Below are 26,873 nucleotides of genomic sequence, written 5' to 3' on the forward strand. Positions count from 1 at the left end.
AAGTTATCTTTGCGTGATCAGACGTCAGGGAAACATAGTTGAGCTAAAAAATAAAAAACAGACGGCTGTTTGTTTTTTTTATTTCGCGCCGTTTCCAACCTCGTTTTCATACAAGCCGCTTGGGCCGAGCGAATTGCTATCCTCGCTCGCGCTCTCAATCAAACTCTGGGTACGATCGTGTCGAGTGAGCAATGTGCATCATCGTCAACCGTTTTGAGACATTTCGAGAACACCGTCGTCGTCGTCAAAAATACTTTTAGTTGTAAATCGTCAGGATTTCACCGAAGTTTGTTTTGAAATTTCCAACGTGAAGCCTAAATATGAGTGACAAAGAAGGCAGCAGACGGGTAAGAATAAGGTTTACACAAATTAACTAGAAGAATCAATTTAGTTAGGCCTAGCCCTAGGCCTAGTAGTTGTTGAAAAATCAAAAATGCAATATTGCAAGCGTGGTTTTCACAACAGACAGACACGCGCTGTAGAAAGTGAAACTTAAATAATAATATTGATAGGGACCGCTATCTAAAAGACTATTCTATCTAGCAGCGAAGCTGTAGCCAATGTCCATTTCCCCACCCGGCCCAGGTCGCCTTTTAAGCCCCATGCAATGCATGCCATGCCCAATTTCCAGTGCCCGCCAATTTCCAGTGCCCCCGCCCACAATTTCCAGTATCCTCCCCCCCAAAAAAAATCTCCAGTGCCCTCCCCCCTGCCCCACAAACAAAATTGCAATTGAGCCAGTTTGAGTTGAGTCATTAAATTAAATGCAGATCAAATGAGTTCGTCTGTTATATTTCTTTGTTCAGAAAAAAAACACTTCTCTTTTCTTGTTCTTTGTAAATTGTAAATGTAATTTTGACGTTACAGAAGACGAAGCGCAGCAGGCATCGTTCAAGATCCCGCTCCCAGTCGACTTCAAAGTCGCGTTCAAAATCAAGGTCAAGATCTCGCCATCGGAAGTCAAAATCCTATTCCAGATCTCGCTCCAGGTCACCGATTGCTTACCGCTCAAGATCTCGCTCTAGAGAACGTTACAGTCATCGAAGGAGCTCCTATGGCCGAGACCGCGGCTCCTATCGTCGTAGATCACCATCAGACAATTATAACAGGTCTCGTTATCGATCTCCGTCTCGCAGCCCAAAACGGAGCTATGGTCATGGAGGAAGGTAAGATTTACATCTGTAGTTAACAAGAAAACAAAGTTGGTCTGGTGATTGATGATCGCTCAAGATGATTTTCCAGACTGTAGATGGTTGTCCCAACTATAGATGATGATCCTAACGAAACATAATTATCCAAACTATAGAAGATTGTCCCAACTATAGATTATTATCCAGACTATAGTACATCTCAACTAAAGATGATTGTCCCGATCCCCACTATAAATTAGCCTGTACCAAGTCCTAAGGCACTTTTTGGATTTATTGCTTCAGTCGTAACCCCTTCCACATTGTCGTTCAGTAAATCATAAAATAATAATAGTAACCCCTGGTCACTGGGCCCCAAATCATTCCTCAAAACATCTCAGCTCCCTGGGGAGTATATAGCCTGTGCCGCCAAATTTGTAGCGCATCAAAGCTAATCCATCACAAGAACCAACTCTGCCCTCACAGGTACACATTTACCCCTGGGTGGAGAGAAGCAATTATAGTTAAGTGTCTTGCTCAAGGACACAAGTGTCACGACCGGTATTCGAACCGACACTCTGCTGTACAGAATCACTAGAGCTTGAAGTCAGTGCTCTTATTCGCTCGGCCACGACACCCAGTAAATAGCCATAGCTGTATGAGAATTTATTGCTTCAGCTGGAACCCTGAAAAATCATATTCAACAACAATGCTGTTACAGCCAATGGCCAAAGTCATAGGCGAAGACGTTTAATTTAATTATGGCCTAACTTTACTTGTGTCTTCTCCAATTTGTCAGATCACTTGATTTGAGATAGGGCTGCATAGTTACTACTTCTGAAGTTGTTTGTTGTGATTCTTTCCAGACGCAATCGCAGCACTTCACCGTTGTCCGACAGACGACGTCATCAGGGAAACAGAGTAAGTATTGAAATCTAGTGTTATGCATTTTTTAATGTGTTTGTTATTCAATTTTTTTACAAGTTTGTGTTCAGAAATAAAGGTAAAAAAAGACCAGGGCCCAATCTTATGGCTCTGCTTACCGTAAGCAAAGAATCGGCGCTTACGGAAGCATGAAATTACACACTAACGTCAAGCGATTACACAGATTAGCGTGAAATTTTGCTCGTGTAGGTGCGTACTCGTCATCACTCCGGGCATTCTACACTAGATACAGCTAGCACAGAAATTTGGTGCTTGCCTAGTAAGCAGAGAATGGTGATCGTAAGCGCAGAATACCAAAAGATTGAAATTGTTGTATACTTTGTTTCAGGATAACCCAGCTGAGAACCACTGCATTGGTGTCTTTGGCTTGAGTCTGTACACCACTGAGCGAGATCTTAGAGATGTTTATGCCAGCTATGGCCCACTCGAGAGCTGTAATGTTGTCTATGATCATCAGGTAAGATGTGTGTCTGGTGTCTCATTGCAAAACAAGGATGTCATTATGACATAATCACAAGTCACGTGACGTCATCTTAAAGGTGTTGTGTTTCAAATGTTTGAAAATCTATAACAAATCAGCCATAAGAGACCGTAGGGATCTGTTTGCGGGATTGGGGAGGGATAAATTAGGTCTTCGTTTTGTTTTGTGTGCGTGACCTCACATGACCTCTACTTCCGGTCGAAACAGGAAGTGCCCCTTTAATTCAAAAGTGGTAAAAGTTATGAAGTTGCTTTCCAAGGACGTAAGTGTCTAGCAAGGGTGGGCAGTTGAGTCTGTACACCACAGAGCGTGATCTTAGAGATGTTTATACCAGCTATGGCCCACTCGAGAGCTGTAATGTTGTCTATGATCATCAGGTAAGATGTTTATTTAAGACTCTGGTGTCTTTGGTTTGAGTCTGTACACCACAGAGCGTGATCTTAGAGATGTTTATACCAGCTATGGCCCACTAGAGAGCTGTAATGTTGGAAGAAAAACCTCATGGGTTTGATGATCATCATGACATTTTTTTCCTCTTTTCAAAGTTGGTTTTGTTTTTCTTTTTTTTCCCAGACTGGGAGATCAAGAGGTTTTGCTTTCGTTACTTTCGAAAATGTTGAAGACTCCAGTGAAGTAAGTCACTTTGCCGTTTTAAATATTTGATTTTTTTGTCGTCATTTTCCATTTTTAAAGTTCTTGAATTCGTACGTAATTTTCCCTTTTTTTTTTAAGATTTATTTTGTAAGTCACTTGTTATTTTGAAATTTTTGCTTTTGTGAGTCACTTTCCTTTAAAAAAGGATTGATTTTGTAAGTCACTTTTATTTTGAAATTTTTGCTTTTGTGAGTCACTTTCCTTTAAAAAGATTTGATTTTGTAAGTCACTTTAATTTTTTAAAGATTTGATTTTAATCTCAAATAAAAGCTTACAAAAAAAAGAAGCTAAAAACAATAGACCAGATGCACAAGGTCCGTCTCCTGTCTGCCATTTTGTGTGTCAAAACGTGCACAATAGGAATGGACTCCCCCCCAAAAAGTAAGAAATGGTAGCTGCGCATTGTTCAGAGGTGCGTATACACATGTACCATCCTTTTGTGCACATGTTGAAAAATACAAAATGATCGACAGTTTAGGCGCATGCAAGTGTGCTGCGTGTTTTGCAATGGGTCTTTTGTTCTCTAATAATTTGATTTTTGCATTTAACAGGCCAAGATGCGGACTGATGGAATGGAAATAGATGGTCGGAGGATCCGTGTGGACTTTTCGATCACAAAGCGAGCGCACACTCCTACACCAGGAATCTACATGGGCCATCCAACCTAGTAAGTACACCCATTATTGATTGCATGGTGGTAGAACAAGAGTGAGAGGAACAGGTGTATCAAACTCCCACTACCAATTACATCTCAAGAAACTCCAATTATGAATCTTGTCGAAGTCCACATGTTTTGGTTTTTGAGTCATGTAGAATTGAGATGGAAAGGTGAAAGCTAAAACATTCTATGTTGGGTTGTTTTGTTCAGGTCTTTTTGTTTTGTTATTTGTTTGTTGGTTCTTGTTTGTTGTTTTTTGTGTGGGAGGGGGGTGGGTAAGGGGTAGGTATCCACACTCAAATCAAGGACTTGTTACAAAAGGGACAATAGGTCCATGGTTGCTATCACAGAGAAAAACATGGTGGTCCACGGTTGCTAAAAACAAGAGTTGAACAAAGGAGGGTCCATGATTGCCGCTATTTACATGCATGTTTAAATGCCACAAATGAAGTGTGGACATACAAAGAAGTCCACAAAATGTAGGGACTTGAAACACTATGTGGACTTAGACACGTCCACGCAGTGACTGCAACACCCAGCTGTGTGTGTTGTCAGGTTTTTCTGGGGGTGGGCAGCGTTGGTAAGATGTTGGAAGCAAAAATTTGTTGATGCGAGTAAGAGCAATAAAGGGTGCAGATGAAATGTTGCTTTAAACCTGAAAACAAAGTTCACTCAAGGGAGTGTAGAATCTTTCCAGTTCTAGTAAGGTAGTCAACAAGAATTAAGCTTTTAAGATTTTTTTCTCAGGGGGGGGGAGGGACCTAAGACGAAGGGAAACACAATAGGGAGGAAAATGTTTCAGAAGTTTTCCAAGATGAGAAAAATGTATACAATTGGTAAGATGCAAGAGTCAGTCAGTAGTCAAAGTTTAGGAATAAGGAAATCTAACAAACTTGGACACTTCTTTTGATAGATGACTTTATTTGATTTCTGTGAGGAAGAAAGAAGAACAGAAGAATTGAAGAAAAGAAGAGAAGAAAATAAACGGTAAAGTAAATCCATGGGTGTTTTGTAGCAAAAGCAAAACAGTTTGACCCGTTGGAAACAAAAATGGATTTTCCCATCAGTGAATGTCATTAGTGAATGCTGATTTGCTGCTTCATCATGATGTCAGAATGATTGACAGGAGGAGGCGGAGCTAGGGATTATTGTGAAGATGACTTTCATTTGACGACAGATAAGAAATACTGGAGATGTAACAGCTGGAATTCAAGTGATGTCATCGGAACAACTTACTCTGGATGAAAAGAAGGAGTTGGACTGCAATCACCAAACTCTATCTCCCATCGCAGCAGAGCGTGTGTTGAAACACAAAAGTCTTACTGTTACAAATCACCTTTCACATTTTCATTGATAAATTTGCAGCTTTTTGTATGGGATTTACTATTTTTCTTAAATTACCAATTCAAGTTTTCACACTGAAATAATTTCATCAGAAAGAAATACTTTAATGTTCACCTAAATCTAAAAAAAGTGTGGTTGGTACTGACTGGTAAGTTTGTCTGTAGCACTTGGAACTCCAGCTGTGAGCTTTATTATAAGACTGCATCATAGGTTAAAGGTCATATTCAAATTGGTGGCTACAGCTATGGCTAGATGTAGATTCTCTCATCATCATAAATTGAAGTGTAGGACTTCCTTAGCAACTCCTTTAGCTACAGTCATAGCCAGAGCTGAAGCAGCCAATTTAGATAGGGGCTGAAGGTCAACCTAATAAAAAAATACCCTTTGTTGTTTTTTTCAGGTGCAAAACTTCCACTATGTTACCAAAAACAAATAGTCAGCGCTTTCAGTTGTAGAAAACCAAAGAAGTAAACCAAAATAGTCAGTTTCTTCTGTGGTTTAATTTGCCATTTAGCAATAGCAAAGCCAAGATTCAGGGACTCTGTCTGTGGCTGTGGCTTTTGGCTTCTTTTTGGCTGATTATTAGGCAGAAGCAACAACCTAGCCACAGCCACTGTATTCAAATGTCCAACTCATTCACCGAATATTGCAGAACAGCAGGTCAAAGGTCACCTTCAAAATCCTCAGTATGGTCTCTCAATCACATGCCAATTTCAAAGAGCTGCTTAAGCAAACAAAGTAGCTAAGCACAACAAATTAGGCTTGCTAGAACAAGGTTACCAGCCAAACTACCATGTCACACATGTAAAGTTTGTGACTGGTACCCTGCTCATTTCTGCTAAGCAAAGAATTGTTCAGCAGAGAGCCCGGTTCATACTTCATGCGAATGCGAAGCGAAGTTGAGGTAACAACTCTGTTTTCGCTGTGAATGAGCACAGCTCAACTGCTGCAAATTATTTGTTGTGAATTTGTGACGTCAACATTCGCTCCGCATTCACATGAAGTATGAACTGTGCTTTAGCCGCTCTATGAAATCTGGCCCACATTTACCTCTTTATAGATGTGGTCCATGACATAAATACACCTGTTTGTCCTTTTTTTCAATAGCCCAGAGAAACGTGGCAGCGGCAGAGGAAGTAGTAACAAGGAACACTCCCCACAGTCAAGATCTTATCGTACCAAGTCAAGGTCGAACAGCCGCAGTCGCTCGAGGTCTCGATCAAGGTCCAAGAACTATCAACGAGGGAGATACGTTTCGCGATCACGATCCCGTTAAAATCCCCAAGGAGGTGAGACTTGATTTGTAGAGCCTGTCAGCATAAACACTTGCTAAGCACAAACCAAAGCACATAGGTTACCAGCCAGAATACCATACACTTACCATTGCTGTGACTGGTACCCCACTCATTTCTTGCTTAGCAAAGGGTTTTTTTTGCTTGGCAAAATTTTCTGTTAACAGCTTTATGAAACTGGGGCCTGATGCTTTGTATTTGAAATAGCATGGACACAAAGTAATTTTCATAAAGGTAAAGGGCACCTATATGGGGGCAATTGTAAATTTCTATTGAAAGATTCAATGGGGAACCTAGAAAATGAATAAGCAACTGAGGCAGTCGCCTTCATTGCGTATGTGAAGTTTTAGGCCTGCAGACCTTAAATTAACCAATGGGGCCCTTTGCAAAAATCCATTATGAATTTGAATGATCTTATTTGACCAGTGGATGTAAACGTTCAAATTGATTGTGTCATACTTTGCAAAGCAAAACTAATCTGGACGTACTAGGTTCAAATTTGTCTTTGTTCAACCCAAAATTAAATTGTTGTTAGTTTAGTTTGTGAACCAGGTGAGCTTCAAATCACATACAAGAAAGTCTCTTTCAGCCATATTACAAGAGTTTAAGAGCTAATATTGTTTTATAAGTGCTTTTAAATGCTTTTAAATTCCTTTCCGTTATTGTACATTTTGTTGTATGTTTTCCACAGATGGGATTCTGGAGCAGTTTCTCTACAATCACTGGTAACAAGAATTCTTCTGTGTGTCATTCTTACACAGAGACAAACATTTGTTTTAGTAAGGTTTGCATTTATTCAACGATGTTTCAGTTTTAAGTAATTGAGGATAAATTACTGTAAAAACTTCTCGTCTCTAAATCAGGCATGATTCATGTGTATTCTTCCTACTGTAGTCTGATTTGCGACACTTTTTTTGCCCTTGGGAAAAATCTGAAGAAATGTGATAGAAGAGCCTGAATGGTCTTTGAAAGCCTAGACCAGGTGTCGTTGGTCAACCCTTGACCCTTTTTCAAAGGACCATAATACCGTGTGTCATTGGTCAACCCTTGACCTTTTTTCAAAGGACCAATTATCATGCCTGCTAAAAGGAAGGTTTATTGTCTTGAGGTCTTGTTATGATTCATCTAAACTTCGTCCTGGTTTGTTGTTTATAAATAGTAAGGGTGTTCAGTTTGAAAGTCTTTTTTGGAAAGGCGCTGACCTTTGCCCTTTCAAGTTAGTTGTGTGCTATATTGTACCTTCAGTGTTTACCCTTTAATTTGTTAGTGACTGGCCAGCATGACTAGTTAACTTGTCATTTCACTATTACGTCGGCTTTTTCAAAAGTCAATATTTCAAATGATATAGGGATGCTGTTCAACACTGAACTAGCCAGTCGGACCACTAAGGCCCTTTTCGAAACCACGGCTTTGGATTCGGCTTAAGGCTCCATCCCCGCGTCTGAAGCCCTGAGTGCGTACGCAAAGCATGAGCAATTGTCAAAAACAGCCGCGGCGGGGCCAACCTAGCCTAAGCCGAATCCAAAGCCAACGCCGTGGTTTCAAAAAGGGCCCAAGAGTGAATTTTGACTGGTCTTTGGGTGTTGTAACTTGCATTTAGCTGACGGACTACTTTTAAGAGAACATTGATAGTTACACATTGTGTGCATTATTTTTATGAAACTAGTGGGAGTAGTTTCTTTTCTTTTTTTAGAGCAGAATTGTTGAGAAGTTTTAACATTGTTGCTGTCAAAAATACCGAGAAGAAAACTAGTTTTGATTTTTAAAATGATGAATCGCAGTGTTGGTATTCTACACAAATACATGTACCTAAATATTGTCTAGAAACAAAAACAGCAGTAGTTAAATATAGTTCAAGCGGAGTTGCCAACTCTTCCTGATTGTGCAGAAAGTTCCCTGAAAATACAGTTATCTTTCGAAGTTCTGGGGAACAAATTTTAAATCTCTCAGTTAACTGAGTTTTGTTGACTCTTATGTTGAGTTAGTTCTAGATATCCCCCTGGTTGTTGTACACAATGTCCCTGATTGCAAGATGCAATTGGTAGCAGATCTGTTAATGTAGCTTTAAAGTAGAGTTAATTTCATTTTTAACTATTAAGTAGATACCAATATTAATGTGTAAGTTTTAAGTCGTAGAAATATCTTCAATGTTCCTTTTTGTTATATTTTAAGGTCATATCTTTGTTGTTTAAAAACTTGAAGGCTTCTAATTGTTGATGGGGTTACGTGGCTGAGTGGTTTTTAGGTGGTGGACTCGAGCTCTCTATTTTACCGAACTTGGGTTCGAATCCTCGCCTGGCCAGTTGTGTCCTTGAGCAAGGCACTTTATCATAGTTTCTCTCCACCCAGTGGTACAAAATAAAAATGGGGTCTAGCAAGAGCTGGGAGTAACCTGCAATGGACAGGCACCCTGTCAAGGGGAATATAAATATTCTCTGTCGTTTATGCCAAATGATGAGCCATATTAGGTTGGAACGTCACAGACTTTATTTTCCACCAAACGATCTGAAAATGACATTTTACAAGATGGGAAAAAAGAGAAACATACATGTAAATTCTTGAACATGGTAACTTTGTTTTGTAGTTTTTTATTTCTGTAATAATTAATGTATGCTGGTGGAAATATGGTTTATTGTTTACATTAATGTACAGATTAAAAAAGTTGAAATCAAAATAAAGTCAAGTGTTGAACTTCTAAAATTGGTTTGCAGTGTTTTTATTTTTTATTGGCTCTTCCATAAACATGTACTTGTATTTATATAAACGATGGTGAGACAAGCGACATAAAGCTGTAGTCTGATTTTTGTTTTTACCGTTGAAATAAAATAAGAATTTAGTTTATGAAAAAAAATACCTGAAAAACTACATGTATGTCAGCCCTTCTACTCAAGAAAATGTTCCTACTTTTCCCCAATTGCCAAATATCATGCGTATGTAAATACAAAGAGTTGGCAGTAACGGCAGAGGAGACTGAAATGATTTATCTGAGGTCAAACAGGCCCTTTCCAAAAAGGAAGGCACTAAAAACTAACCTCTACAGCGGTTCAGAACTTTTCGTGTGCTCTCGGAACATTCCGGCACGGTTCGCGATGATCCCCCACGCAGCAGGTTTGGGGAGTTGTTGCATAAGAGTGGACTAACCACTGGGACCTGGTTGTTTATATTTTTATGTTTAAAAGATCCAAGTACTGCTTCAGACCTCTTTATTCAAGTACATTTGTAGCAGAAGGTTTGGGAAACTACACAACCATACACAAGTCAATGGGAAACTACACAACCATACACAAGTCAATGGGAAACTACACAACCATACACAAGTCAATGGGAAACTACACAACCATACACAAGTCAAAGGGAAACTACACAACCATACACAAGTCAATGGGAAACTACACAACCAAACACAAGTCAATGGGAAATTACACAACCATACACAAGTCAATGGGAAACTACACAACCATACACAAGTCAATGGGAAACTACCCAACCATACACAAGTCAATGGGAAACTATACCCAACCATACACAAGTCATTGGGAAACTACACAACCATACACAAGTCAATGGGAAACTACACAACCATACACAAGTCAACGGGAAACTACACAACCATACACAAGTCAACGGGAAACTACACAACCATACACAAGTCAATGGGAAACTACACAACCATACACAAGTCAATGGGAAACTACACAACCATACACAAGTCAATGGGAAACTAAACAACCATACACAAGTCAATGGGAAACTACACAACCATACACAAGTCAATGGGAAACTACACAACCATACACAAGTCAATGGGAAACTACACAACCATACACAAGTCAATGGGAAACTACACAACCATACACAAGTCAATGGGAAACTACACAACCATACACAAGTCAATGGGAAACTACACAACCATACACAAGTCAATGGGAAACTACACAACCATACACAAGTCAATGGGAAACTACACAACCATACACAAGTCAATGGGAAACTACACAACCATACACAAGTCAATGGGAAACTACACAACCATACACAAGTCAATGGGAAACTACACAACCATACACAAGTCAATGGGAAACTACACAACCATATACGAGTCAATCAGAAACTACACAACCATACACAAGACTATGGGAAACTACACAACCATACACAAGTCAATGGGAAACTACACAACCATACACAAGTCAATGGGAAACTACACAACCATACACAAGTCAATGGGAAACTACACAACCATACACAAGTCAATGGGAAACTACACAACCATACACAAGTCAATGGGAAACTACACAACCATACACAAGTCAATGGGGAACTACACAACCATACACAAGTCAATGGGGAACTACACAACCATACACAAGTCAATGGGAAACTACACAACCATACACAAATCAATGGGGAACTACACAACCATACACAAGTCAATGGGGAACTACACAACCATACACACGTCAATGGGAAACTACACAACCATACACACGTCAACGGGAAACTACACAACCATACAGAAGTCAATGGGAAACTACACAACCATACACAAGTCAATGGGAAACTACACAACCATACACAAGTCAATGGGAAACTACACAACCATACACAAGTCAATGGGAAACTACACAACCATACACAAGTCAATGGGAAACTACACAACCATACACAAGTCAATGGGAAACTACACAACCATACACAAGTCAATGGGAAACTACACAACCATACACAAGTCAATGGGAAACTACACAACCATACACAAGTCAATGGGAAACTACACAACCATACACAAGTCAATGGGAAACTACACAACCATACACAAGTCAATGGGAAACTACACAACCATACACAAGTCAATGGGAAACTACACAACCATACACAAGTCAATGGGGAACTACACAACCATACACAAGTCAATGGGGAACTACACAACCATACACAAGTCAATGGGAAACTACACAACCATACACAAGTCAATGGGAAACTGCTGGCCTTTTTGGGGATGCGCTGGAGTTTCTGACAATTTGCCTGGGAGAGTGAATTATACCAACAAATACAACAAAAACTTAACTTAGATAGATTGAAGATATTTAACATACACGATACATTCCTTACTGTCGAGATTATTATGGATCGGTAAGAATGTCAATGTCACGGTAACTAGTTGCGTGGTTTCAATGAAATTGCTTCACTGACAACTTTTCAAAAGTTTCCACTAGTCACAAACTTTCAAACCAATATTGATATAAACTCAATTTATTTATGGATTTAAGTTAGCCAGTAAAGTAAAGTTTAATTCATGCCGTGTCATTTTTAATTTGTATACATTTACCTGAGACGACTCTTCTAACTGAAAAGCGCATCGAGTTGAAAATGCTTTTAAAACATTATCCAGTGTGGTGATTTAAAAGTTGAGTTGATTTATATTATTAAAAACAGGTAAGCCATATCTATTTCCTTTCATCTATTACACCGAAGCCCTGCTTAAAGTCGCAATTGAGTTATTGCTTGACATGGCAACACTAGAGGTTAAACAATGTACAAACGGTTTTTAATTATCAGGAAAGAAAGAAACTGTAATTCAACGTAACAATAATTACTACCAAAGCCTACATCTTATAAATATTCAAGTAAAAGTCACAATAATGACTTACATTTCATTTGAACTATAGCCCCTCTAATACAACTATCATGACTTGTTATCTATCATAGCAGTTTTTTGTAAATGAGATTCACCGGTTCGTAATAATTGTTACGATTAATGCTTACTCGGTAGTGATATTCCTGGTAATTATTATAACTTTGTGTTTCCGTATTCTCCTGTCTTTTCAAAGCCCCTACGTAATTAATTGTCAGTGCTAAAAAGTATTGGTATAATTATTTTGAAATTGCTCGCGCCCGAACACTAAAACAAATTATTTAGATCTAAAAAGAACACAATTAAAAGGGCGTGGCCGGAACGGACCAAATATTAATAAATGACTTTGTGTCTCGGTTTCTGTTTACAGTATTTGGGCTTATTATTGTTGTATTCTTCTGAAAAGAAAAAGGTTTTAAAAAGGGGGAATTTATATAATTGTTTATGCTTGTTCGTGTTCTGTTTTAGCTCAATTATCTTTGATGGAATATATTTTTACAATAGCCAAGAGGTGACGAAAGACGAATTAGCCCCATTAGTTGTCAGGGTGCCACTATAGGCCAAAAGTCATGCGCAAAACAGGGTTATCATTCAATGCCCTCAAATTCTGTTTAATAATATTGTTTTGGGGTCATGCAATTAATTGTGTCGCTAGGGGCCTACAACAATTTATCACAACCTGGGTGCTATGTGCTTCAGCTTTTGAGGAGATGTGATAAATGTAGGCTTTGAGGTTGGTCCTATTTGGCTTGGGAAGTGAAAAAGTGATCATACTTGCAGCGGTTTAGGAAAAAACACATTATTTGTCTGTGTTTTTTTTTCCGGGGTATGGCCTAATTAGCAAAAATTCCGAAAAGCTGACCTGCCAAAAATTGAAAAGAAATCAGATGTTTTGTTAGTTGTACGAAAATATATTTGATTGGTTTTCAAGAGGTTCAGATACTTAAAAATAGTTTTTAAAATAACTTTTGAATATTAATTAGCACAAGCATTGGTTGCGGCTATGAATCTATGAGCACCTTTTAGAGCTTTTTGGCGCCCTCCCGTGTTAACAAACTGAGATGCAAAACACTGGGTTGAAGTTCTGCCTAAATGCATATTCATGAATATGCAAATCACACTGTTTATTTGGGAAATAGTGCGAACACAGGGTATGAAAACCTCCATTCATGATCCAACCAGTAGACAGTTTACCCAAAGCAGTTACGTTACAAAATATGACGGGGTTGAACTTTAGATGGTTTAGTACAGAAAATAGTATTGGCTCAAAAATAAACACAACATTACGACTGCAAGAGACTAATCACAACTTGCGCATGCGTATTTTAATCACAACCATCCGCGGTTTAGCTTCATACGTCGTGTTGGTTATACGCCTCAGATCGAAAGTAAAGGAGACTGAGGCGCTCTGTCAAAAATATTCCGTTCTTGTTTGTTTCTTCATGAATCCACAGGTTATTTTAATTGTTTGCTACACAGTGAGTTCAACAATCACAATGTGAGGTGAGTATTTAGGGTATGGTTTTAACTTTTAGTTTTACTTTTTTGGAAGAAGCTAGTTGATTTAGTTTTTTTCACGAAATAGATGCAACAGGATATCGGATTAGGTAGGTAATATCGTAATGCTAGTTGGGCATGGGAACATGGGAATTAACTGAAGTGAAAGTGAAGGAATGCCAGTTAACTCGCCCCCAGCAAAGTCACCAACTACAAAGTCACCCCTACCCTAGCCCACCGTGTTGAGCTGTTAATGGCTCCGCTTTTAACATCGGTCTCATCACTGTCACCATTAAAATTAACATTATGATTTACTGGTGACAGTGATGAGACCGATGTTAAAAGCAGAGCCGTTAAGTTATTAACAGCTCAACAAGGTGGGCTACCCCTACCCTAGCCTAGGCCTAGCAAAGGGGTTGTTCTAAAACCCCCTCGACCTCCACAACCCACGACCCCCTCGACCATCGACTTTTGTGTTATCTTTTTTTCTGTACACCGAAATTGCCACAGTTCACAACCTCAGTCAATCACGCACACAATTTTGTATGCTGACGTTGACTACCATGCCTCGTACATCACAACAACACAACGTACGAGACATACCATACACATGTGGTATGCACGAAGCAAACTGCGCGTGATTGGCTGCTGAGATCGGGCTTGTGGCAGTTGTGATGTACAGAAGAAAAAAAAACGCGGCATTTCCACGTGTATCTCTTGGCCGATCCGAGATTATTATCCCAACTGGAAACCTGCGTGTACCGCCCGAATACGATTACGGCCAACTCATTACGTGATGATCAGGCAGACCCATTTCCGGCCGATCGCTCCCGTCCTGTGTACTATTCCTCCATGGTACTACTAGTTGTTTTAAGCGGAGCTCAAAAGGTTGTAGACCCGAGAATGGCCACACGGACGTGTTAGGGGTCCCCAGTCGGTCCGTGACGTGCGGAAGCGGAGAGTAAATACTCCCAATTCTGTGTGGTTGATGCAGATAAATATAACCACAGTCTGAGACTTGAAATCAAGTCTAGTCGTGGAAGGAAGTTGCGTCGCGGAGATCACACTGTGAATTCTAAATTGGGGACTCAATTCTTACTCGGCCGTAAAGCGAAATTTTATGAATTCGGAATTGGGACATTCTTCGAACACGGGGCTGACGTCGAGGGGTCGTGGGTCGGGGGGTCGAGGGGGTTTTAGAACAACCCCTAGCAAAGTGGCTCCCTCACTAATCATCCCCTCTCTCAAATTCAAAAGTCAACTCAAGTCAAAGTCAAAATTCGCCGCTATCCATCCCCCATAATCATGGATAAATTATCATGCCACCACTTTTTCACTAATTTGTACCAAAAAGGGATTTTGATTTTTTTAGGTAAATTGCTAGATACTATTAGTTATATCAAATGAAAAAGTGGTGGCGTGATACATAAACTTTGCCGAAAGTCGCCCCTAACTGTACGTCACAGATGACTCACTCATTCAGTAATGAGATTGGAAATTGACATTAAATGCATCGATGTCCGTTTGATGAATAATTAATAACCTATATATCTCCTGATTTTCCTCCTCACTGACACTCTGATTCTGAAGGATGTTGCTCACACTCAAAGAAGTCGTTTATTTGCTTGGAATGACTGTATTTGAACTCTGGATCTACATCATCTCCTTCATCATCTTCACCATCTTCCTGACATTGAAACTTGAACAAGTTTGGGACGCCAGTTGGTGGGTTATATTTACTCCTCTCTTCACCTGCAACGGACTTCACGCCTACTTTGCTACCATTGTTTTCATCCGCCTTTATCTTGACCAAGATCTACGAGTTGCAGCGTTACGTCTTCTGTGGAGTGGTCTCTTAGTTGCTTTGATTTTCATCTTTCAGATCCTTCTTTGTAAGAAACTAGAAGGAGAAATTGATATTGCGGACCCAAAGATAATGACTGTGTTGTTTTTCTTGCTGCACGTTATAATATTTCATACCTGTCAAGTACCTTAGAAGCTCTTTTGACAAGACTGTCAAGATAAGACATTGAGGAGAAATCGCTTTGAACTTGAAGAACAAGTGTTAGAAGCTCTTTTGAAGAGACTGTCAAGATAAGACATTGAGGAGAAATCACTTTGAACTTGAAGGACAAGTGTCTGCAAGAGACAAAAAGTTTACACCAAGATGCCGAGGTCAGCAAAAGGAGGTAACGATACAAGGGTAAGTATTATGTGTGGACCATTTTTTCCTCCATAGCTTGTAAGCAAACTTTGAACAGTGGCGTGTCTTCGTGGCTGAGTTCACGATACCCAAGCTGGTGTTGTCAGCAGCAGAGTGTGGGTTTGATACCCGGTCATGACACCTGTGTCCTTGAGCAAGGCACTTAACCATAAAATGCTTGAGTAGTTAAGTCACTTTACTCCTGTGTGGTGATTGGTAGATCTTTTTCCAGCTTGAAGTTGCTTTAACAACGTCTGAAATCTAGACATTGGCAGTGACCCAATTCTCTTGTATAGCAGAGCAAAATGCCACACAAAGTTTACCATTTGGCCTAAAAAAAAAATCATCATTTGCTACTTAATACATTTATTAGCATTCAGTGTGTAAAAAAAAAGAAGTTCAGTCTAGATATTTTACTATGCAATTTTGCCTGACGAATTCCTTCTCTGATTGCCAATCTTTCTTTTGTACCCGCAGCTAAAATACAGGATTGAAACTACCTCCCGCTACTGGGCGAACTCGGTGGTCTAGTTAGTATAAAGACATCTGCTCTAGAAACCCACCCGAGTAATATGCCTGTGATTTTGTTCGCAGAACTCAAGGAAAGTACTGAGTATACAATGCTTACACGCATCGGTGTAAGGGTAAAACAAAATAATAATCTTTCTTTTTTTGTTGAAGGTTCAAGGGACTAATGACAGCAGTATTGTCAGTAAATGTTCCATTACAGCCCAAGGATATTTCCAAGACGAGTATCTAAGACTCTTTGTGTCTAAGACGGCTCGTCGATCACCGCTCATCAATAGAGGATACTACATCAGGGCTAGAGCAGTCGATGATTACTTGAAACAGTTCCTTGCTACCAATCAAGATAAACAAAAACAGGTAAAGTCCCACAATTGGATATTAATGCCAAGCTGGCAATTACTACATATCCTCATAGGTCTGGGTCCAATTTCATAGAGCTGCTAAGCACAAAAATTTGCTTAGCGAAATGTTTGCCTTGATAACAGAAGGATTACCAAGCAAACTTCCACGCGACAAGCAAACAATAGCTGAAAAGCCTGAATACCAGTAACAAGCAATATGCAACAATGGAAATTTGGTTGGTAATCCAGTTTTGGTCAAGGAAGAAATTTCATGCTAAGCAAATTTTTGGGCTTAGCAGCTCTATGAAATTGGGCCCAGGTTTGAGTCTTGACTTAGTTGGTTGATGTATGTCTTGACATACCTTCCTCTGCTCCTCTTATTTAAATCTGACACCACTCGGTCTGTACTTCTCTTGCAATGTCCAGCAAATATAGGAATAAGTTAGCAAGGTTTTCAAAATAAATATGAGAAAAAAAAGTTTGAGAAAATAGAATTATCTGTTGCAAACTGCTTACCAACAGAAATGACCTGTGGTATAAATGCAATAAATAGTTAATGGCCAGACACTGCGACCCTAGCAGAGTCTTTCTCGAAGCTCCCTGGTTTCTTGTTATATTCCAACGTAAGGCCATTAACTATTTTTAACAAAATGTTTGGTCTGCACAATTTTAGTTTGATTTGTTTTTCTTTGACGTAGATCATATCCCTGGGGGCTGGTTTTGACTCTGCGTTTTTCAGGTTACAATCAAATGGACACCTGACAAACACGACATTTTACGAAGTGGACTTTCCTGATTTAGTAAAAAGGAAAGGAACGATTATCAAGAGTAACGAGGAGCTGAGTAAGCTTCTCATAAATGGGAAGAATGTGGAGTCGAATACACAGAATGGTGAGTTTTTATATACATCTGTTCATTCAGGATAAGAAAGCAATTATGTGTGATGATTTCAAATCCATTATCAAGTCCAATATTTCATTGTGACAACAGTTTCACATCCTATCCTAGACTCATCCTCATGCCTGCAAAAGGTTGATGACCCGTTTCAGTGTCAATAAACCATGCATATGTCGAGGGATCTTCTTGGTTTAAAAAAATAGAAATTAAAATTATGAGAGATTGCTTAACATCGCAAGGTCACTCCAAGGTGAGAGCTCCACACAACTGATTTGGGCCATTAACCCAAATCAACTGCCACCAGGGGCACGTAGCCACCAGGGGCACGTAGCCACCAGGGGAACGTAGCCACCAGGGGCACGTTGCCACCAGGGGCACGTAGCCACCAGGGGCACGTAGCCACCAGGGGCACGTAGCCACCAGGGGCACGTAGCCACCAGGGGCACGTAGCCACCAGGGGCACGTAGCCACCAGGGGCACGTAGCCACCAGGGGCACGTAGCCACCAGGGGCATGTAGCCACCAGGGGCACGTAGCCACCAGGGGCACGTTGCCACCAGGGGCACGTAGCCACCAGGGGCACGTAGCCACCAGGGGCACGTAGCCACCAGGGGCACGTTGCCACCAGGGGCACGTAGCCACCAGGGGCACGTAGCCACCAGGGGCACGTAGCCACCAGGGGAACGTTGCCACCAGGGGCACGTTGCCACCAGGGGCACGTAGCCACCAGGGGCACGTAGCCACCAGGGGCACGTAGCCACCAGGGGAACGTAGCCACCAGGGGCACGTAGCCACCAGGGGCACGTAGCCACCAGGGGCATGTAGCCACCAGGGGCACGTAGCCACCAGGGGCACGTTGCCACCAGGGGCACGTAGCCACCAGGGGCACGTAGCCACCAGGGGCACGTAGCCACCAGGGGCACGTAGCCACCAGGGGCACGTTGCCACCAGGGGCACGTAGCCACCAGGGGCACGTAGCCACCAGGGGCACGTAGCCACCAGGGGAACGTAGCCACCAGGGGCACGTAGCCACCAGGGGCACGTAGCCACCAGGGGAACGTAGCCACCAGGGGCACGTAGCCACCAGGGGCACGTAGCCACCAGGGGCACGTAGCCACCAGGGGCACGTTGCCACCAGGGGCACGTAGCCACCAGGGGCACGTAGCCACCAGGGGCACGTAGCCACCAGGGGCACGTTGCCACCAGGGGCACGTTGCCACCAGGGGCACGTAGCCACCAGGGGCACGTAGCCACCAGGGGCACGTAGCCACCAGGGGCACGTTGCCACCAGGGGCACGTAGCCACCAGGGGCACGTAGCCACCAGGGGCACGTAGCCACCAGGGGAACGTAGCCACCAGGGGCACGTAGCCACCAGGGGCACGTAGCCACCAGGGGCACGTAGCCACCAGGGGCACGTTGCCACCAGGGGCACGTTGCCACCAGGGGCACGTAGCCACCAGGGGCACGTAGCCACCAGGGGCACGTTGCCACCAGGGGCACGTAGCCACCAGGGGCACGTAGCCACCAGGGGCACGTAGCCACCAGGGGAACGTAGCCACCAGGGGCACGTAGCCACCAGGGGCACGTAGCCACCAGGGGCACGTAGCCACCAGGGGCACGTTGCCACCAGGGGCACGTTGCCACCAGGGGCACGTAGCCACCAGGGGCACGTAGCCACCAGGGGCACGTTGCCACCAGGGGCACGTAGCCACCAGGGGCACGTAGCCACCAGGGGCACGTAGCCACCAGGGGCACGTAGCCACCAGGGGCACGTTGCCACCAGGGGCACGTAGCCACCAGGGGCACGTAGCCACCAGGGGCACGTAGCCACCAGGGGCACGTTGCCACCTACTCCTGGGGCTGAAACAGGGTTACCCCCTTCACAGTCTGTAAAGATGTTGGCTTGGGTATCATCCACTAGGAGCCCAGCTGGTAGAACAGAATGCACTACCTACCAAGTGGTGGCGCACCGCGCACATCTCTGTTGAGGGATGGCTTCTCTCTATTTACATACATTTCCTGTTTTCACCTATTCTTCTTCCCCAGTCCAATTATAACTGCACCTGTAAAAAAACACCTGTAAAATATATTGTATCATCAACCTGTCCTCTAGGTGTCTACTTGACATCGGAGAACTACCATCTTCTAGGAGTTGATCTGACTGATCTCAACCTACTCCAAAGAACCTTGAAACTATTGGGCATCAGCAGTCAAGCGCCAACCTTTCTCTTATCGGAGTGTGTTCTGACATACATGAGAGTATCCAGGTACAAATGGGAAACTTTTTAACACTGGGTGGCAGCAGACTTACCAGGTAAATCTCCATTGTTTACGCTCGCATATTACCAAGAACAATGGATTTACCTGGTAAGTCTGCTGCCACCTAGAGTCCCGAAAGTCGCGCATTCTGTTTGAATGAACAACAACATTGTCCATAATTACATATAAACCCAAGCAACAAATATCCATGTTTAAATTCCTAGGTAAAGAGAAGCAATCATGGTTAAATATTGTTGTACTTTTGTTACAATATTTTACAATAAGACAGTTCATGCGCTTTGAGAAGTAGAAATTACTTGTATAGCTTTTCAGTGAAAGAATGTTGATAACCAGGAGCAGAGATGTATCTAATTTCTAAGACTCATTATTTCAGAAAATAGAAATAGCTTTTGCAAACTGCTTACCAACCAAAAAGACCTATGATATAAATGTTAAACAAATAGGTATGTCCTGATGTTTCGACCCTAGCAGAGTCTTTCTCAAAGGTTAAAGGAATGCGTTGCCTCGGATCTGACGAGTTGGTATATAAAAAGCGTTTGTCACCGTTGTCAAAAAGCGTTTGTGCGTTTTTGCATACGGTTGGAAAGATGTTTTAAAAGTAGAATACAATGATCCACACAAGTTTGCTCGAAATTGCGTGGTTATCCTTTTACTGCGCGAACTAACACGCTCGACCATTTATGGGAGTCAAAAATTTGACTCCCATAAATGGCCGACTGTGTTAGTCGACGAGGTAAAAGGAAAACCGTGCAATTTAGAGGCATGTTTGTGTGGATCATTGTATTCTACTTTTACAACATTTTTCTACCTATATGCATTTTATAAAAAACACTTACAAACGCTTTTCAAAGACCAACTCGACCGATCCAAGGCAACGTGTTCCTTTAAGTGACAACACAACACAGGTGCCCAATGGTTCATGTTTGTTGTGTTGTCCTTCTAGCCTTCAAGAATGACTGTGCTAGGTTAAAAAAAGTCAGGCCTTTAACTGTTTTTTTTCACTCACCATTTCATCCTTTTTTCAGCTCTGATGCTCTTATCCAGTGGGCTGCTGAGTCTTTCCCCAACGCTGTGTTCCTGACATATGAGCAAATACATCCTGAGGATGCTTTTGGCTATGTTATGTAAGCATCTTCTATTAAACAATAAACCACAAGTTTTATACCAGGTTGTATCATAAACTTGGGTTTGATCCCTGGCTACATGGCAGTTAATGTTTGTATGGCTTCTGACTGGCACCCTGAACAAAGATATTGACAAAAAATAGGGAGACCGCCAATAAAGGGCTAGATAGCTCAGTTGGTAGACATGTGGCTGAGCAGTGTAATGCACTGAGGTAAAATTCTTTGTAGTTTTTCTCCCACATCTAACACTGAAACGTCCTTCTTTGTCTTCTCGCCATTGGGTTATTGGCTAGTTAAGTTCACTTTTCTGAGATTCCTTGGCTTCACAACAAGAACAAATGAAATGAAATGAAATACTAGGCACAAATCCAGCGCTTTAACATCAAACTGACTCTACATTATACATGCTTTATTCATCGTTTTTCTTTTCTTCTTCTTCATTTCGTTGTAGGCAGAAACATTTTGATAAATTAAACTCTCGTTTGAAGGCCATCGGAACTTACCCCACCACTGAAGCGCAGCTGCTGAGATTAAAAAACTTGGTATGTGTTCGTAGTGTTCCTTTGTTTGTTATTACTAGGGCTTTCTTGTCAATATAATAACAGTCTTACATTATTTTTTACTGAACATTCAAACTGTTTCTCTTGGACTCTATTTGAATCTTCATGTATGTGCCCCTCCCCCCGGCCCCCTCCGATATGGTGACACAATTCCCAAACTGTTGAACTCAAGTTATGTTGGTTTGCCTTCCATAATACTAAGTATAATCATTTCATCTATACATTCCTTGGTAAAACAGATTCTAACAAACCGTGCCACCAGGTTTCAATTCCATGGCTCTGCTTACTAGAAGCAATGAATCGGTGCTTACAGAAGTAGACAGAACACTTTGGTCTCATTAGCAAGCATCTTTCACTGGTTAGCAGGGAATTGTTTGCTTGTGCGCATTGCTTACTAGGCATTTTTTGCTTACACAGCTAGTGCAGAAATACGACACTTGTCCAGTAAACAGTGAATGGTGATCGTAAGTGCATAATTTGGCAGTACCAGAGCTATGAAATTGGGCCCAGATATTTGGATAGTTTGGCATATAATCTTGCAAAATTTGTTTTGATATTGTTAGGGTTGGCAAGGTATTACTGCAGTGGATATGAACTCCTACTACACCACCAGAGTCTCTCTGACAGAAAGGATGAGAGTAGAACGGCTGGAACCGTTTGATGAATTTGAGGTGAGTCCAAATAATCAGGAGGGATTTCCATGGAGATTGTCAAAAAATAACGCAAACAAACTAATAACCCAGATGTACACACTTAAAAAACCAATACATTCTGTCATACAACTCTTTTTTTCATGCGACACAAGGAAATGTTTTTGTTTTCGATGTTCTGATATGTGAAAAATCTGTATCAACGTTTATTTGTGTTTTGAGGGATTTAGCTCAGTATTAAGACCAAGAGCTTTTTAACCTGTTTTTATAGTTCTAGTTCTAACATTTTTTCCCTTCTTTTCCAAGGAATGGCATTTGCAGTGCAATCATTATGCCGTTATTGCTGGTTATAATGGGGACTGTGCTGAAATGATGGAGTACTTTAAACAAGGTATACAAAATACATTCAACTCTCGTTATAACAAGATCACTGGGACTGGCCATTGACCTCTTATTCATAAATACCTCAGACAGTTTTGCTATTCCTATTGGTGGAGAGCGCGTCACGTGGGTGTGTTTAAACCTTTGTTTATGACCAGTAAAAAGTGTTGAAACATGGGCCTGACATGCGAGCTTGCACCTGTTCTTACAAGACAGTTTCTTCTTTCCTATTGGTCGAGAGAAACAGCTGAAACAGTTGTGCCACATCAGGCGATACGCGCGACGGGCACAGCATTCCCTTATAAGGAGTTGTTTACCCGAGGGCGGGGGAGGGCTTTACCATTTCATAGCTGGAGGGGTGTTGTGTTGAAAGAAATCATTGAACAATATAATTTTTGCATTTATTTTACTTTTTGACCAAAAAGTGTTGATGTTTTTGACTGAAAAGGTATTTATGAATGGGAATCAAAGTGTGTTGAATCAGTTTTCAACTAGTGTTTTAAACCTGCCGAGGCCTGGTTTTTGATAATTTACCTCGACTTCGTCTCGGTAAAATTATCAAGAACCAGGCCTCGTTGGGATTAAACCACTAGTTGAAAACCTCTTCACCACACATTGATTCCCTTATTATAGCACATACAGGACAGCAAAACAGAGAATCACAAAGCAGAAATGAGAATTGGGACTTCAGAATGTACTCTTTATAAGTAAAACTTCTTTATATAACAGGAGTGTTGTTAGAAGAGGACACAAAAGAAAGACAATATTTATTCTAGTCATTGTAAAATTAGTGGTTACAAACCGGTAACTTGTAACTGTGCAAGTCCTGCAGACTAACCACTGGACCCTGGTGACTTTACAAGTAGTGTATAAAATACTTCACTGTATCTCTCCTAATTCTCTCTCATGCCCAGGACATCAAATGATCTCAACCCTGGAAACAAGCTACATATCCACCCTCACACCACTATACTCCCAACCCTCCTCCACCCCCGTCTCCGCTAAGCCTGTAAGACGTTTTGGCCATGCTAGTGCTTTGCTCCATCCAGACAAGATATTAGTCTCGGGAGGGTTTGGAGAAACAGAAGGAAGACACAATAGACTGGGAGATTTTCTTCTCATTGACTTGAAGACGAAGCGTTTGGATGACATTCCTGTTTCTCCAAGGATTCAAGAACTAGGTAAGTATTTCTTGAAGATGTAAGAAACAGATCAAGTAAGAAGTGCATTGATGTGTTAACTGCAGGCCTCGAAAAAAAACCCGACTCCCACAGTAATTGCTGTCGTGCCCTGTGCTTTTTGTCGTGATGCCCTGAGCTTTTGCTGTGATGCCCTGTGCTTTTTGTCGTGATTTTCTGAGCTTTTGCTGTGGTGTCCTCTGCAAAGTTCCAAACAACTTTACATTTTCATCTTAAAGTACCCCTTACCTGGCCTGTAATGATGTATTAATTATAATTCATTGAAAGATATAATTTAGTAATCCTAGTCACAATTCCCAATCATAACTAAAAAATAGTAATAAACTTTAACAATTTTGTCTTTTCTTTTCAGGGCCCAGAATGCATCACACTCTGACGGCTCTCTCTCAAGACGCTAGTTTCCTCATCTTTGGTGGACGGAGCTCTCCCTCAAAACCAACAAACTCCACCATCATTATTTATCTTGACATAAAGACACCAACTACAGCAGAACATACACTCAATCAAATTAGACCAACCTCATCGGAAAGCTTTCCAAGTTGTCCAAACGGGTCAGAAACAATTACTGGAGTCTCTCAGGATGGTATCAAGGAGAACACAGACATTCTTTCGGATGAAGATTTACCGTTGAGATGTCCTGAGACGATAAGTTATACTTATCTTCAAGTAGACTTAAACGATGAAGCACCAACTCCAAGATGGCGTCATTCGGCGATTAGAGCGGTTCGAAAAGGCCAGGAGTGTGTTGTGATATTTGGTGGAAGAAGTTCTGGAGATGTTATTTTTGGAGACTGCTGGTGTTTTGATGTCAATGTTCTAAAATGGAAACAGGTAAATTTTTGTAAAGAAGTAACTAAAAATAGTAAACTTGCAGGTACAACCATGTATTAAATCTCTTTTTGTGGAGTGTAAGCTCTGAAATGACCCGGTGTGGTCTGGACGTTTTGAACAGTATACTCTGCTGTTCTTGAGGAGAAAGGGAGAACATTTGTTTGTTTTTACCTTATTACAAGTTTGGTTTGCCTGTCTTTAGGCCGGATTTGTCTTTTATTTATTGCTCCTTTTCTTGTAACTTTTTTCACTGTTGATTGTTTTTAGTTGGATATAACCGGTGCCCAAGCAACTCCATCACATTCGCACACAGCCTGTCTGTGGCAGGATACCAGGATGGTGATTGCTGGTGGATTAAGTGCTGACCTTTGCCCTTTGAACTCTGTGTATGTCATTGATGTGGAGAGTTGTGTATCACAAGAAATTGAGCTGACGCCAACACTTTCACTACGGTAAGGGCATGTTTTCACACCAAGCAGGGAAGCGGCAGCCAGGGGATCACCTTGAGAGGATGGTTATTATTTCAGATATATAATAAACCACAAGGGAAACTGACTGGGTAAACTTAGAAATATTTTAGGCCGAATAGAGAAAAATTGACTAGAGCCGGATTTGAACCAACGATCTCTAGATTAAGTGCCGGGGCTCTGCCAACTGAGCTATCCAACCCTATGTTGGCGGTCTCCCTAATTTTTGTCTGTGTTCGGGCCATACAACTGTTAGCTGCCAGGTAGCCAGGGATCACACCCAAATTTACTATCCATGCAGGGAAGCGGCAGCCGGGGATCACCTTAAAGGGATGCTTTTTATTTCAGATATCAAATAAAAACATTTAAAGCTAGTTGAATAGATTTGATAATTTTGGAATATGGCACCAAAAGACTTTGTGTCATCGCGCTGGTTCATTATTAATATTTTTTTTGACATGTAGTTATTGATTTATTTGTGTGGTCATTTTTTCCAGATACTCTCATACAGCACATGTAGTTGATGACAAGCTGTTTCTGATTGGTGGAATCAACCCACATGGTGCTCACTGCTATACAGTCTCCATCGTTAATCTTACTGCGGCAACATCCTGTGAATATTCCTTACCAGTAAGTCATCAACTCATAATGCCGGTGTTTGCTTTGATTTGATTTGAAATGGTTTATTAAAATACACATCATTTCACTACTAGCAGGCTGAATTTCACATTGAGGTAATTAGCCCAATATACTCTTGGATTTTCAAAAGTAATTTTTGTTTTGTTTGTATAGACAAAGATTTGACCATTATTCTCTTCTTCAGGTGTTTGACGTTGATCGTCCGTTGATGTTTCACGGCCACACAAGTGAGTTACTATCGGCAACCAAGATCCTGATCATTGGAGGTGGAGGAAACTGCTTCTCATTTGGAACACATCTCAATGATACACCAATACTGATGGGAGTGCCACTTTAAGTTAAAAGGGTTGATTTTCAGAGGTGGACGAAACTGCCTCTCATTTGGAACACATTTTAATGATACACCAATTCAAATCAGGGTGCCACTTTAAGTTAAAGGGGTTTATAACTGGTGGTGGAAGAAACTGCTTCTCATTTTGGGACACATCTCAATGATACACCAGTAGAAATTGTGCCACTTTAAGGTAAAGGGGTTCGTTATTGGAGTTGGCGGAAACTGCTTCTCACACCAGTACTGAACGAAGTGCCATTTTTAGTTTACAGAACTTCATTTGTATGGTTAGTATTCTAGATTAGATCATTTTGATGTATAATCAAAGAATGTCAATTAAATGAAAGGGAATTTTTACATTTTTTTTTAGAGGTCAACTTTTAATCAACTTGACTTCAGGAAAAATGAAAGTTTCTGTGAAAAATGAAAGTTTCTGTGAAAAATGAAAATAAAGCAAGTTATGGGATTGAAGATATAAATTATCGACTATCTCATGAAATCACTTTAATTTGGTAGGCATTCACAAATTGTTTTTGGACTGCCACATCAAAAAAAGTTTTTAAAATAGCTAAACAAGTCTGACTCATTGCGCATGGTGGTTTAAGGTGGAACTATGTACTTTAGATGCAAGTCATCTGGTAGAGCAGTAAAACCACGTATTTACTGTTTCTAGGATTCAACCATGAACTAAATGTATACCCAGACTCCTCAGTTTTCAATTTCTAATCTTGTACAATAAAAATCAATATTAATCTGTACAGAAATCGTGTTTCATGAGTTTTGTACTTTCACAAACTTGTTTCTTTGTC

The 26,873-nt window shown here is 41.1% G+C and overlaps 2 protein-coding genes across 4 annotated transcripts; both read left to right on the forward strand.

The window, feature by feature from the left end:
• The first annotated feature begins 180 nt into the window (after nt 1-180).
• LOC139948652 (transformer-2 protein homolog beta-like) lies at nt 181-8,716 on the forward strand. 3 transcript variants are annotated; one of them, XR_011787468.1, is made up of 8 exons: nt 181-347; nt 868-1,166; nt 1,994-2,048; nt 2,401-2,529; nt 3,127-3,186; nt 3,759-3,874; nt 4,779-4,852; nt 6,317-6,345. XR_011787468.1 is itself a non-coding variant. In XM_071946864.1 (8 exons), exons 1-7 carry the CDS (start codon nt 321-323, stop codon nt 6,483-6,485), a joined length of 855 nt encoding a protein of 284 aa, XP_071802965.1. In that variant the 5' UTR covers nt 186-320; the 3' UTR covers nt 6,486-6,498; nt 7,193-8,716. The 3 variants fall into 3 exon arrangements, 2 of the variants coding, with proteins under 2 accessions (XP_071802966.1, XP_071802965.1); XM_071946864.1 differs by lacking the exon at nt 4,779-4,852 and adding an exon at nt 7,193-8,716 and having other exon boundaries at nt 186-347; nt 6,317-6,498; XM_071946865.1 differs by having other exon boundaries at nt 4,779-6,345.
• A 6,915-nt stretch (nt 8,717-15,631) lies between these two features.
• Nucleotides 15,632-26,828, forward strand: LOC139949102 (tRNA wybutosine-synthesizing protein 4-like). Its single transcript, XM_071947508.1, has 13 exons — nt 15,632-15,836; nt 16,518-16,721; nt 17,404-17,596; nt 19,716-19,869; nt 20,908-21,006; nt 21,458-21,548; nt 22,130-22,237; nt 22,523-22,607; nt 23,512-23,778; nt 24,149-24,627; nt 24,895-25,079; nt 25,592-25,724; nt 25,918-26,828. Exons 1-13 carry the CDS (start codon nt 15,801-15,803, stop codon nt 26,068-26,070), a joined length of 2,187 nt encoding a protein of 728 aa, XP_071803609.1. The 5' UTR covers nt 15,632-15,800; the 3' UTR covers nt 26,071-26,828.
• Nucleotides 26,829-26,873: the final 45 nt, after the last annotated feature.

The sequence above is a fragment of the Asterias amurensis genome, chromosome 16 (assembly GCF_032118995.1).
Source record: "Asterias amurensis chromosome 16, ASM3211899v1".
NCBI classification, from domain to species: domain Eukaryota; kingdom Metazoa; phylum Echinodermata; class Asteroidea; order Forcipulatida; family Asteriidae; genus Asterias; species Asterias amurensis.

Excerpts from the sequence above, each read along its gene's own strand:
- LOC139948652 (XM_071946864.1), top strand. The coding sequence starts at position 321 with ATGAGTGACAAAGAAGGCAGCAGACGG. Across the intron at positions 1,167-1,993 it reads AGCTATGGTCATGGAGGAAG|ACGCAATCGCAGCACTTCAC; the intron begins GTAAGATTTACA and ends GATTCTTTCCAG. Across the intron at positions 3,875-6,316 it reads TACATGGGCCATCCAACCTA|CCCAGAGAAACGTGGCAGCG; the intron begins GTAAGTACACCC and ends TTTTTTCAATAG.
- LOC139949102 (XM_071947508.1), top strand. The coding sequence starts at position 15,801 with ATGCCGAGGTCAGCAAAAGGAGGTAACGATACAAGG. Across the intron at positions 23,779-24,148 it reads TCCAAGGATTCAAGAACTAG|GGCCCAGAATGCATCACACT; the intron begins GTAAGTATTTCT and ends TTTTCTTTTCAG. Across the intron at positions 24,628-24,894 it reads ATGTTCTAAAATGGAAACAG|TTGGATATAACCGGTGCCCA; the intron begins GTAAATTTTTGT and ends GATTGTTTTTAG.